The sequence below is a fragment of the Micrasema longulum genome, unplaced genomic scaffold, assembly GCF_059751315.1.
Source record: "Micrasema longulum isolate JH-2025_06_02 unplaced genomic scaffold, ASM5975131v1 h1tg000431l, whole genome shotgun sequence".
Classification (NCBI taxonomy): domain Eukaryota; kingdom Metazoa; phylum Arthropoda; class Insecta; order Trichoptera; family Brachycentridae; genus Micrasema; species Micrasema longulum.
Window position 1 is genome coordinate 116,824 of NW_028277631.1, and position 14,070 is coordinate 130,893.

General features: G+C 32.0%; 1 protein-coding gene across 10 annotated transcripts in view; it reads left to right on the forward strand.

Moving 5' to 3' along the window:
• Window positions 1-12,988, forward strand: part of LOC148281615 (uncharacterized) — a 56,505-nt gene extending 43,517 nt beyond the window's left edge. For 6 of the 10 annotated variants that reach the window (XM_088226427.1, XM_088226428.1, XM_088226430.1 and 3 more), the window contains 5 exons: window positions 395-630; window positions 997-1,144; window positions 2,331-2,521; window positions 2,925-3,125; window positions 8,825-12,988. In XM_088226427.1, coding sequence (XP_088082553.1) covers window positions 395-630; window positions 997-1,144; window positions 2,331-2,521; window positions 2,925-3,125; window positions 8,825-9,058 — 1,010 coding nt within the window. In that variant the 3' untranslated portion in view covers window positions 9,059-12,988. The remainder of the gene's footprint in view (window positions 1-394; window positions 631-996; window positions 1,145-2,330; window positions 2,522-2,924; window positions 3,126-8,824) is intronic. The other 4 variants (XM_088226432.1, XM_088226429.1, XM_088226436.1 and 1 more) reach the window with 1 other exon arrangement.
• The last annotated feature ends 1,082 nt before the right edge of the window (window positions 12,989-14,070 follow it).

Here is a 14,070-nt window from a genome sequence, read left to right on the forward strand (position 1 = left end):
ATCCGTTTATAAGTTATTAACAAGGCCTATGATAATTGATAAGTATTATCTCTTGTAAATGTCAAATTACGCCCAGTGGCACAATAGCGAAGCTCTTCTTACCACCAGGCTGATTTTAATAATATAATAAATGTGAATTAATATTATTTTCGCGTTCCCCAAAATCATTCTCATTGGGATCCATTAAAAACTAATGCTGTTTGTCAACATTTAAATACAAACTTTGTTTATGTACCAAAAATGTGTATCCTCCTATTTTTTGTAGGTGTGTTGCCGCCTGAAATGTCAGCATGAAGGATAAATCACACACCTTATAATAATTCAACTTCCATCGCACGCAAATGTAACTAGCGAGTAATTGTCGTTAATATTTCTCCGCCTTCTTGTTTCGCAGGTTTCCCTCCGAGCCCGAGCAAGGGTAAAAGCAAGATGGCCGAGGCCGCAGCGGAGCAGCTGAACGGGAGCAGCAACGGGGGCCCCATGGAGGAGCTGGAGGAGGCGGAGGGCCCCATGGAGGCGCGCCCCAACAAGGCGTGCAACCGCGCCCTGGAGCTGGAGCGCCAGGAGCGCCTGGAGGAGGAGGAGAGGAAGAGACAGAGGGATCCACCGATAGTCTTCAGTGATATGAACGTGAGTTAACTTTTTAAATATTTATTCTTTTTTATATTAGGGTCATTTTCTTTGTTAATTTCATCTTAAATTATCTTTATATTCAAAACTATATAAATTAAATACGTTATTGTTAATTATTAGTAATCTATAAACAATAATAAAGGAAAAACGAGAAATCCGTAAGGCGGTTGTACGTGCAAATAGCCAGTGGCAAATATGCACGCGCTTTTATTTATTTTCACTATAACAATAAATTTAGAAGGTATCTTTTGTTCATCGTATATACTTAAAGCCTAGAGTATCCGAAATTTTAATAGCCGACGGCAGACGGTGTCACCATACCTTCGTTTGCTTAAAAATTAATTTATAATTTATTCTTTTCAGGGTGCAAAAGCATTCGAAACATTGACCGCATCTCTCAGTGCAGCATCCCTCTCAGCTGAAGATGAACAAAGTCTGCAGGAGCTGCATCACTACCTGGTGGAGGGGGAGGGTAGTTGGGCACTCGGAGACAACTTCCTGAGCTTCATCGGTCAGTATTGAGACTAAAAATTAACATATCGAGATTAATGAAGGTTACAATATCGCTGCAGATAGTTAGGATATTGCGGTGAAAACGTTTAAAGTCAAATATCGACTTGTGACTTGGTGTCAAATGCTGTGTGCATATTGAAAAAAGTATTTCAACTTTAATAAAGAACTTTGAGAAGGGAATATAAATATCTAAGTTGTTGCCGGATTATTTCCTGTCATTAGATTGTTTAAGTCAAACCCTGGGAATAATATATCTAGATATATATAGAATGGCATATCACTATCTTTGCATGCACACCTCGCATCCTCTACTCCTCGAAAATTGAAAAAAAAGGGTAAATAATTACACTAAAATAATAAATAAACAATATTTCATAAAAAAAATGAAAGTTTGTCTGAAGCAAATAAGCATAGATGAAATAAAAAAAATATTTTGATGACTTGTGAAATACATATGTAAATAAAATTTTGAACACTGTACAGTGCTCCTTAGAACGGGTTTCCCTAGTTAGGACTCCTAAGTTAATTTTGCATTTAAAGATCGTATAGTATTATGATGAAAATAAAACAAAATAAATTAACATTATTTCCTATTAGTCCACTCCTGTCTAATTTTAGAAGTGCAAATGATTAAATTTCAATTCCCCCCACACCTCACTTTGTACTTCCACAAACACAAAATTCTGCTTGACACGAAGACTTATTTTTAGTGGTGGGGGTCAGTGCTATGCAAGCTCCTGACGTCACCGCGACCTGTGAAGGTCTATTGTGACGGGTCCCCTTGAAGAGTTCTCCCCCTTCAAGCCCAGGTCTATAAAATACTTGACTACTGTGTGGAAGCCGAGAGTTTACATTTTGCTAAATCATCCCCTCCAAGCCCAGATCCGTAAAGTATCGGGATATTAGGTAGGGGGCAAGCTCTTTAACATCCTCAGGTTTAACCAGTGGTTCCCCGAGGATGAGGCTCATTTTGTGATGTAAAGCATTACATTCACATAGAATGTGTTTAGGTGTTTCCTCATCTGCACTGCAGAACCTACATCTAGAAGTTTTGTAATGGTTCATTCTAGCAAGGTGTTTGTTCAATCTGCAGTGCCCTGTAAGGGCTCTAGTGATAACCCTCATTTGATTTGGGCAAGACTTGACTTATTACCTCCATTGATAATTATATTGCCTGTGCCCAGGTCGCCTGCTGTGTGACACAGCCCTGCAGCCCAGTTCTCACGAGGCCGTGCTCCTGACACTGGCCTGTGCAGCCTTGAAGGATGACGTAGTGCTGCTGCTCCACCAGGACCGGAAAGACCATGTCCTCATGAACTACGCACACTCCATCGACCGCCTGCGGATCGAGGAGCAGAGGGCGCTGGCCCTGTTTGTAAGTCCGCATTTAATTATACACTATGTTGACATACTGGAAATTACAGAGAAATATTTCATTCGAGGATAAGCTTCGGAATCTTGGTCAGTAAATGGCTATTTTATTAAAGCCCATATATTTCTGGATTGATATTTAACTTGAGAATTTCGTATACTTTTTACATAAATATGTTTCTTCATATAACTGTTGTATTTGGCTTAGGCCATAAACATAGTAAATATTATTTTTGGTGAACGAGTCCCATATGTACTGGAAGATTGCATTCTTACCCACCAGTCTCACAACTTTTGACAAACACCTGTATATATATCAAAGCCCCAATATCATTTTCTTTTCATGTGTGACCTTTGTAGGGAGTTCCCTTCGAAATTCTAGAAACATTTTTCATATATTTTTCCAGGTTTGCAACATGTTCGAGAACCTGTCCTCGTCGGAATGGCTGATGTACATCTCGGAGTGGAGCCACTCGAGCCAGCAGATCTCCAACATCCGCGTGACCACGAAGGTGGCGGTACACAGCCTGCTAAGTGAGGATCCGGAGCTCAAGGACATCGGCAGTGCCATCGTACATAACCTCGCTTGCAAGGAGGTAAAAACTGTGGTCTGTATCCGATTCCTTCCCTCAGTCTTGCCTCGCACGTTTATTGCATTATGATTCCTAATTGAGTGTTTTCGTACTTATAGATTATGCAGCCTAATTGGCTTTTGTTTTTACTTGATTAACTGACTCACCACACTGTCTGTCAAAAAGAGTAGAAAATAATTAAGGGCGCTGGTGTCCTTATATTGGCAGTTCAAAAACAGCAGTACCCACTGAAAAATAATGTTATAACCTATAACATAACAAGCCACTTATAATAATTTGGTGTTGCCATTAAAAATATTGTACATTTTAACTGATTTCTGCTCCTTTTTGATGGACATGTTAGCGATTGTGGAAATCATCAAAAGTTGAAAAAATAATTAATGAAAAATTTTGAATAAAATAACACAGATAACATATTTCACTAGCAGTCGGTTTTTATTTGTTTAACACGTTCGCAAATACTTTTTTTCTCATAGGATCCAATCATACGGACACATCTCATAACTTTCTTATTTGTGGAAAATTGTGTTGTGACACTTTTGCTGCAGACTGTTTTTTATATGGACACAATTCTCTCATTCTAACAGATACATACTTCAGTTTCACGTAGGCTACAGCCGTCTTCTCACTACCAATGTCTTTTGGACTGATGGCTTGTCTAGGCATAGCTGCGAACAAATCGAATAGGTTGTCAACTTGACTTTTGCCACAAATTATTTATGAAAAGTAAATAAGAGTGTTTACTCAGTCGTATATTTCTTACTGAAAGATAATTTGTTTTTTTTTCTTTATACGTATCCGAAATGTGTTATTTGTTACTTTCAAAGTAAAACACAAATAATAATCTTATGAATAGATTAATAACATGAATTTACACAAAACATAATATGCAATTTACTCATATTAACTAACAGCGGTGTTGAATTATTTCCTAATCACGCATTTTATAATACATATTTAAAATATAAGTTGCTGTGCAAATTCCCCAATAGATGCATGTACATTAGAGTGAGCCGATGATGTATGAAGTTTTTTATTTTATTAGACATGAAAGTGAAAGGGGTCTAAAAAGTTGCATTTTGGATCACATGAATGTGAAAATTATTTAAAAAAATATTCCATACTACTTTTGGCCCTCAACCGAGGTTTGAAGTTTATCACTGTCTGAACATTTTGTTAATTATCTTTATTGATAAAATTTTTTTTTTTAGTAAATATATAACTTAATCACACGACAAATTCGAACACGATTTAAAACTACCGAAATGCAAAAAGTTTACACTCCACGCAACTGATTACATCGAGCGCCTGGCGAATATTGACGAAAACAATGGCTCATTAAAACAATGCTACTCATTTATTACAAAATAAAGTGCAACTCACGCTCTTAGATGCTTATTTAATAAGGTTTAATGCACATTTTAAAATTTAATTGGACTGCTTTTCTTACTTAAATACAAAACGACAGCCGGTTTAGTGCAAAAAATCGACTTTTTCAAAAACTCAAAGCTGTGGTTGAGGGCCAAAAGTAGTATCAAATATTTTTTTAAATATTTTTTGCATTGCAAGTAATCCAAAAGGCAACTATTTAGACCCCTTTCATTTCAAAATTCGGAAAAAAAAAATATCGGCCCACCCTAATGTACATGCCTGCGAACCAATAATTAACTGATTTTATTTTCATAAGTATAAATTCATTATAAAAAGCAGTTTATAACTAAAGACTAACATACAGTAAAACCTCGTTTTTACACTCCTCAATTTTATGTTTTCCCGCTTTTTACTCAAAACTGTTCGGGTCCAATTTTTCTTCATACATTCTCATACAAATTTCCCCCCAATTAACGTTTTAACATTTTTCATCACCCCAGTCATAGAATAGAACCAGGCACGTAGAACCAATTTAGCATACATGGCACTGTGTCCAAAAGTTTCCCAATTCCCCCCCCCCCCCGCACTCCACGAGCCAAAAATTAAAAATGACAGTCTTACCATATAAATAAAATTTCCCCATATTTAGGTGAAAAATCATTATATGTAATTTATTATAATTCAAATTTATATTTTCGCATTGAATTTTAGTATTTACAAATAAAATTATTTCAACTTCTTGTTTTGAAAATAAATTAAAAATTAAATTAAAATACGATATAAAATCTTTTTTTTAATGAAATCATTGATAATGGTAAAAAATATTCTAAATTTATCCTACCTTTTTGAAATTACAAATTTTCTGACGGTATATTTACAATATAGTCTAAAACGTACATTTTATTTTTTTTATATAATTTTTTTTTCCATACATTTTTCACTTCCTCATTTTAGTGTTTTCCTCAGTTGTATGTTTATTTTGTTGCTTCCACAAAAAAAGAAAAAAAAGTGTTGTACTGTAGTTGTAAAGTAATAATATCGCTATCACTCAAATTCATACATAATTGTGTATCCGGAGTATATGAGCGAGATATTTTGCAGCGCCTTATTTTTTCAGAAAATGCACCAAGCTAAAGGGTTGAGAAGGATCTTGCCACGTGGGTGTATATCTAAGGTACCATAATCCTGTCAGATAAAGCTTCCAGAAACTAAATCTCTTCCGTGACGCATTAGCCAATAGCTGTTGTCTCTAATAAAATATCAAACATTACGAAATATTCGCTAACACTCACTTGGACAGGACTCTTCCCTTTACCTATAAGCGTTTAGTCATAAAAAATAAAAATAAGTATAAAGCCATATCTCATATTTACCGCGCTTTCGAATGTTTAATAACCCCATGTTAATAAATTAAACATGCAAATTTTGTTTGTGTTAGTAGGCACACTAAAATGATTTATATGTTGTTACGCACAGATAAAACAGAGGTCATTAAAGATTTTAATAAACTTTTTTATTAAATTTTAATAACTATGTTTTATAAAAATTCCTGCTGTTTCACAAAGATAACTTTATGTGTGAAAATGCTCCTCTTTTTAAAAAGTTTTTTCAATATTTATTTTTTTAATGTAAATATTTTTAATTCACAAATGTGTACGCTGCAAAATATTCTAATGTGTGTTCTAAATAAGATATGAAATTGGTAATTTATACATAATTAACGTTACTTTAGGACAATTTTTTTTTTTTATTGCAATTTTAATTAACCGTATTGTATTTTAACTTATATTTTTTCCCGAAGATGGTTAGATCTACCAAAAACTGATTATCTTAAATAAATCATTTAGCGGTCTAAAATAAATACATTTTTTGGTGAATAATTTGTTCTTGAATATAAACTACGCTTACATTATTGAAAAAAAAAATAACACCTTATCAAATAAAACAAACATTAGTAATATGTGTTAAGTCCTAAACAAATATTACGATATTTCATTTGAGGCTTTTTTATTAATACACACAACAATTAAATACGCTTCTTACTTCTAATATTTTTATGTTGCATTTAATAAAAATTAAATTAATCAAATATGTACATCTTTCTTACAGAGTTATTTTGTGATTTGGCAATATTGTTGTAGGATTTGTTACGAAATAACATAATCATATATTTCACTGCCATCTGTGCGCTTTTATTGCCCCCACAGAACTGGATGTTGAAATATAGTCTGCGCACGCACCACGGCCGTGATATCACAAACATCCGCATGATAACTTTATGTTTCCAACGGGAGAAAGTAAATTTACAGTAGTACTGTTACAGATTAGATTTTATGTGGTTATCTCACAAACCACAGGTGAAGAAAACGAGGCGTATTATTGACAATAGCTTTAACTTCCTGTAAATATGACATTCAACATAGTAAATATCTTCTCACTAAATTTAGTTTGTTGTATGAATTTTAAATTTATTTGTTAATTTTAATACTAAATACATAAATTTTCATCGCCCTTGCTATAAATTAATTAAGCATTTAAAAAAATAAAATGTTATATCAAAAACATACAAAAATTAAAATACAAATTATCAAGTCCTACTGAACTGCATAAATTGCAGTTTGTCAGCTGGTGCTTAGAGTTAAGTTCTAATATATATATAATCTTATCTCTTAAATTCTATAACATATAAAAACTCTTATTACTATGGAAAAAAAAAGAAAATATGTTGCATGTAGAAAAATAAAAATTTGTCCAAATAAAAAAGAAAAACACAAAAAAATCAATATTTAAAAACCACGTTCTAAAAGCCAGATTTTCAGCATACATCTTTCTCTTGAGCCTGATAAGTTTTTTTTATATTTAATGGGAGCATATGTGAATGAATGAATGTCGGCCTGTAGTGTAGTGGTCAGCGCATTAGCTTACAATACAAAAGGTCTCGGGTTCGATTCCCGACATAGTTGACATAAAATATTTATTTAAAAGGGTGTTTCTACACTAGAATATTTCATAGTCCCTGGACTGGCACCTGAAGCGTAAGACTGATTATCTTACCATGTAACATTTTTAAAAAGATAAGCTGCGATTTGTGTACCAATGCAGTGCCCTATGCACCATTAGGTGCGGAAAGAGAATGATAATGATATGTGAATGAAAAATAAATAATAATGATTGTCAAAATAATTTATTGATTATTTTATATTTACAGTTTTATTTCATTGTTACAATCAATTTTTAAATTTACTTAAGATATTAAAATTTGAAAAACTAAAAAAAAAAAGAAAAACTCTTGTGCTTGAAAAGAGAAAATGGTTTATGAGTAAAAAAATTATAACACCAACTGGATTTTTATGCAATTTTTCTACAACTGTTATTTTATCCGTCAAAACAAGATTTATTAGAAAACTTGAAATACGAAAAGGTACAACAAAATACACTGTACAAATTACAGTGGTTTTATAATTGAGGAATGTTTTCTCAAAATTTGACATTTCTTTGAAATGTAATTTTCAGGAGATTGTTTTTTGTGATTCGCGTCAAATCGCGTAAACAATCTTTGTTTTACAAAAATCACACCTTACAACTTAACTTGAAGGTAACCTCATTTATATGTAAAGTTTATAATTTTCTTTTATATTTCATTACCACCCGATTGAAATTTGGGATCGAAATCTCGAAATATACACGTTTGAATATTGTGTTTTGAAAAAATTATTTAAGCTTGTTTTTAACGTGTTTTGAGAGGTTTTTTTTTCATGTAATCAATGCGTCTCGATACTGGCTTTAAATTATTTTTGAAATAAAAAATACACCATGTGGGCGAATATCGTGTTTTGAAAAATGATCCTTAATTATAGTATCAATTATAATTATATTCCCCGTTTATAATAATATACTGAGGTTTGCTAACGACCACATGAAATTATTGCGATCTTTCGGGGAATCAAACCTAGAGCTTCTGTTTGTGAAGCAAGTGTCTTCATTTTTTTACGTTGTTACTCCCTGGGGATCGCCATAGTTATGATAATACTATCATCAGTTGACAACTGAGGTAAGTAAGTACAGATTTGTGGCAGATTGACTTCATGGCACTAAGTTCTCTTGTATGAAAACACCGCTAAATCCATTATGCTATCCAAAATAGTTGTTTATGATTGTATAATTTCACTCACTACAGATTTGCAAGTCATTCTATCATAAATTAGTCCGACTATATGTATGCATATACTAATTAAATCTAGTATTTTGTGAATTTCTTTTAACTTTAAGGCAAGTATATTAGTATATTTCACTATACCTACAAAAAATAAATTAGGCTCATAGTTATAGGTACTTTTTTCTAGGTGTTTGATGACGTGGCTGTGGAACTGACCATGGCCATCCTTCAGCACCTGTCCACTGTGCCCGTAGAGGAGCACCTGTTCCGCTGCCTCAAAGCTCTCCTCAAGTTCTGCCAGATCTCCGGCCAGGAGGTTCCGCAGCTCGTGCAGATGATCGGCCCCAGCCCGGCCACCTTCAAGGGCACCAGCCCCCGCATCGACGAGCTGGTCGACGGCATCTCGAGGAAGCTGCGCTAACCTCAACTCTGACTCATCGTCGCCTGTCAGAATTTCCGTGGCAATTATTTACTCAATCAAAAAACACGTCGCTGCGGAGATTTGAAATTCTATAAGGGACAGAGGGTGCAAATTGTCCAAGTTATATTATATGATATTGTTAATATTTAAAGCATTAACTTTGTGGTCAAACATTTTACTAAATGTTATTAAATATTTGCATATAACCACTCACCCGAAGAAGAGACGGGTACGTCTCGAAACCGGTAAGCGTAGAAAAGTTGGTAAGTGGTTATATACAAATATTTGATAACATTGAGCAATATTATATATGCCCACTGTGAGTGAACTGAACCAACAGACAAAACGGTCATACTTTTGTATTCATTGCTTTAACTCTAAGAGCTTTTTTCCTCATTTTTTTACTTAACTGTTTTAATATTTTGAATTAACATGGATGTTTTGTACATAAAGAAGAAGATAAGAAAGGTTTTTCGATTATACTGATAACAGAATGTCGGGGCAAGGGGACAGTTACTTTTTTTTCGTGTTTGTAATTTTTTTCTCGTATGTTAACAGAGATTTATATTTTTTTGTTGCTGTTTCAGATTTATAATTTTATTGCCTTTAGCTCACTAATTTTAAAATGCTATAAATGGCACCCAATTTATTTTATATTGATTTTCACAAAAGGTCCATTTTTGTCCACAAAACACATATGAATGTACCTGTGGAAATAAAAATAGTTTTTCACTTAAAAGAAACAATATTTTATTTTTAAAAGTTTCAGCAATATTAAGAATCGTATGTTGTCAGTTGTCATGAAAGAACGCAAATATGTTCATACAAAAAAATATATAGGGAGGTAGGTACATAAAATAAGTATGAACACAAAAATGAATTTCATAGAATTTTTGTTTTGGACTTAGAAATAATTCACAAAATTCTTCAGAATCGAATTCCTCTGAAATGGTACAGCAATTGTGACATAGAAAATTTTCTCCACCTTCTACTCTCCAGTAGGTACACCAAAAATCTAAATCTTACATTTTGACAGTCTTGAATTTGAGGTTAGAAGTGTGACAAGCACATTCTTAAACAAATAAAGAACACTTTCACTTCACGTGGTGAAAAAGTAGCTAATATAGAAAACTTACTTTTTGTTGCAAATAAATTCACTTTACAATAACAAACACGTTTTATGAGTAACGAAAAGTTTAACAGAAATATGTTGCCAGCTGATAAAAATGTAATCCCAATATATTTTTGATTACTTTTTATCTAGTATATTGCCAGAGATATGATGACTGTCCAAAGGTAGACCCGTTTAAAGGTACGCAACTTGTCCCTAAAAGCAATGAGTTTACTTCACCTTTTCAATGTCAGTCAGTTCACTTCATCTGCAATGGGCTCATAAATATGTTGAACTAAAATTGGTATTTAGATTTGTATAAAAAGTTTTAACAGTTTACACTTTATTCCTTACAGCATTTCAAATTTCTGCTTATATTTGATAGAATGTTACGTATTAAATATTTCCAATAAGTTTTCGGAAAAAATCTTATTTAGGTACAGGCAATTATTTTTTTTTTAAAAGACAATACATATTTAACTTTGTGTATACTATTTACAAAAAAAAAATTGTTAAAAAAACACAATTAAAAAAATAAAATTAATTCACATGTAAAGAGTATTTAAAATTTACTTGTTCATACTAAATATTTTTTTATTAAAAATACTTGCCGAAAAAAATTAATTCCATGAATCTATGTTCTCTTATTTTGAAAAGTATCTGTACTCTAAAGAAATTTTAAAATAAATAATTCTACACGCAATAATTTTTATATGTCTATTTTATTTTAGACAAACAATACTGATTTACTATGAATAACAAGCAAAAATACACTATTCTATACTATAGAGCCGTTCCTGTCATTTTTAATTTTTCGGTCTTTTTTTAAAACTCGATAAAGCCTAATCTATTTGAAATGCAGAAAATAAATTGCCATGTCAATTCTGACAATAAAATACCAGGGACTGATTAGCCGAGATTGTATTTGAGAATTAATTTTACACTTAGTTAATGCTTTTGAAATTGTTCGCAATAGTTTTGTTATTCATTATAGGTTATACACTCTTGCAAGGTTGTTTATTATTAATGAATCTTCATGTACGTAATGCGTACAATCTTATTATAAAATATTATGTTATACTGTTTTCATAAACGAGAACTAAAAAAATACATATAAATATATTAATTTTAATTGAAAATTATGTTTATGTTATTTACTATAGTAAAAATAAAAGTATATCATATTTGGCTCGCTATGTATTTATTTTTCCTTGCAAGAAATATATGTTTATTTGAATATTTATGAATTTTTTACATTACTGTACTTTGTTTATTTTTTGTTACTACAGTAAACCCCCTGTTTTACGTTTTTCATAATTTCGATTTTACGTAGAAATTTTTTCGGAACTCATTCGATCTGTCAAAAGACGCTGAGCCGCGAGCCGCCACGTTTGCCCAAAATGGTGAATAAAATCAAGGTAAACAAAATAGATTTAAAAAATGTGTAAATTGTTGTCTCCAACTAAATTCAAAGTAGGTTCAGTTTAATTCTCCATTTTGTTTAAGTGTCTAATTTTTACATTTTACTAAATTGTGACATGCAGTATGAAGAATAAAATCTTTACATCAATCAAATTACGATGCAGAAAGTTAAAAGATTTGGTAATAGATATATTATTTGAAGTTATAAACATAATTTGGAAAGATATTTGAATGAGAATGTATAGAAAAGAGTGGGACCTAAACATTTAAGCGTAAAAACCGGGAAAATGTAAAATTGAGGAACGTAAAAACGAGGTTTTACTGTATTTCTTTATTATTAATTTACTTTTATGAAAACATTTGTCTAACCGACCCAACCTGACAATTCAAATGTTCATTTTCGAATTGTTTAAAAGTTTTGTTTACTCGAATGAGGTATCATAATTTCGTGTAGCTATTAAGAGATGTTAACATTGTGATAAAATTAATCCTTGTGCGAATACCTGACAGTTTTCACAGAAACATATTGCACTTGCATTTACTTGAAATTCTATATTATAATGATACTTTTATGGAAGTAAATTTCTGGGTGCTGGATTACTAAAACATGCAAATTTAGACATAGTACCTAATTGTAGAATAATTCACAAATTGTAATTACCAGAAAAATTAAAGTTATCGCATTGATGGCCTTATAAATTTTAACACAGCATTCTCTAGTACTTGCTTTGTTCGATATAGATTTGCTAGTATTAACATTTAAAATGCTAGACTACTTGGGTTATAAAATAGTTATGTATATCGCAAACATTATTATCTCAAAGTAATCATTGTGAATAGTATGACAAATTTGTATACGAGTCGTTTGGCCTATTTGGCAATCACTTTGCTACATTTTTTATTACATATCGCAAAAGTTTAAATATAGAAAATATAAATAATAGCCATATTATAATAATTAAACACAATTAGTGCATTTTTTTCTGGAAATGAAAACATTAAACTACTAAATGAAAGCATGTTTTCTAGAATAATCCACTCGTCTATGAATATTATATACAACTAAGTTTAGCAGTGACATGTTTGTAAGTTTTTTTAAATATATTTTGTATTAATCCCTTTTTTATGTACATTAAAAATCAGCTAGTTTCATCGGAATTAAAAATAGCATTTAGTGATTATACTAAAGTACATATGTAACTTCGTATCAAATGTTTATCTGAACATTCTTCAAATGACAAAACAATAAAAACAATTTTTTATTAATTATTATTAAATAACAACTTGAACTGTTGAAATGAATTATTTTGATATTATGTTAATAATCATAGTATACCTTTTTTACCAGATATGTAATGTATGTAGATATTTATTTGTTAATAAACTTTTTTATAGTTGGTTCGTGTTTAATTGAGTTTCTTTTTTCCAAAATAAGAAGGTTTTCATTTGAGTAAATGTGCTGTGCGTTATGAGATGCACTGTAGTCGAAAAAATTGTGTGAAAATTGTGAAAATCAGTTTCTTAATTGCATGATAGAAGTTGTCAACCATTTGACTTTAAATGTCAAAATGTCTGTTAGGGGTTGCATAAAAAAAAATTACCCAGCATGTAAGTTCAATCCAAAATATCATTATTTTATGCGATGCAGTGTGTGCGTGATGGCACTCCTTACATTGGCCAAAGAGACGATTTCAGTGAATCCTTACAAATAGGGTCCTTTCAGGTTTTTTCATTACTTTTATTTTAAATAAGCAAAACATTACCATGATAAAGGTATTAATATTTTTTTCGAGCAACATTGGATAAATTTTCTACAATGGTTCAAACCATACCAAAATATGCATACTTCAAAGTATGCATATTTTGAATTACCCGAAAACGAGACGTTTCGTGCCCTGTGGGATAAACAGCACTTATGAAGTTTTTATTTATTTATTGAGAGGGCTCTTACAATATACAGTTAAATAACATAAAATAAAATCATAACTATTACACTAAACATGTAATTAGTTCTAAAAAAACGAAAGAAAAGGGAAATAAACTGGAGCTGATTAGAAAAACACATTAAAAAGAGTTAGGGGTCGGCCATTTGATGGATAGGATAGCTGGTTTGATAGCAGCAGGAGTTGTGAGGAGCAAGTCCAACAGCTCAGCATAATTATTAGCAGTTCTGTGGATGTTCACTGGGGAGGGGAGAATGGTGGGTGAAGTTGGTCCTATTGTACTCACACTGGAACATGTGTCGGAGTCTGGTAGTCCCTGTGGGTACACGAAAGTTTATCAGGTGCAGTAATTTTTGGCAATCTATTAGGGTGCATATCACTTTGTGCATTAGAGTGAGGTCAGCAATTGTTCTTCTGGTAGAGAGCAATGTAACCTCAACTCCGACATCAAAATTTGGTAGCAAATTTCATCTACAGGTTTACCCCTTTTGAACTTTTGGCGCCAAACTTGTACGTAATGTTTATTAGATGCGCAG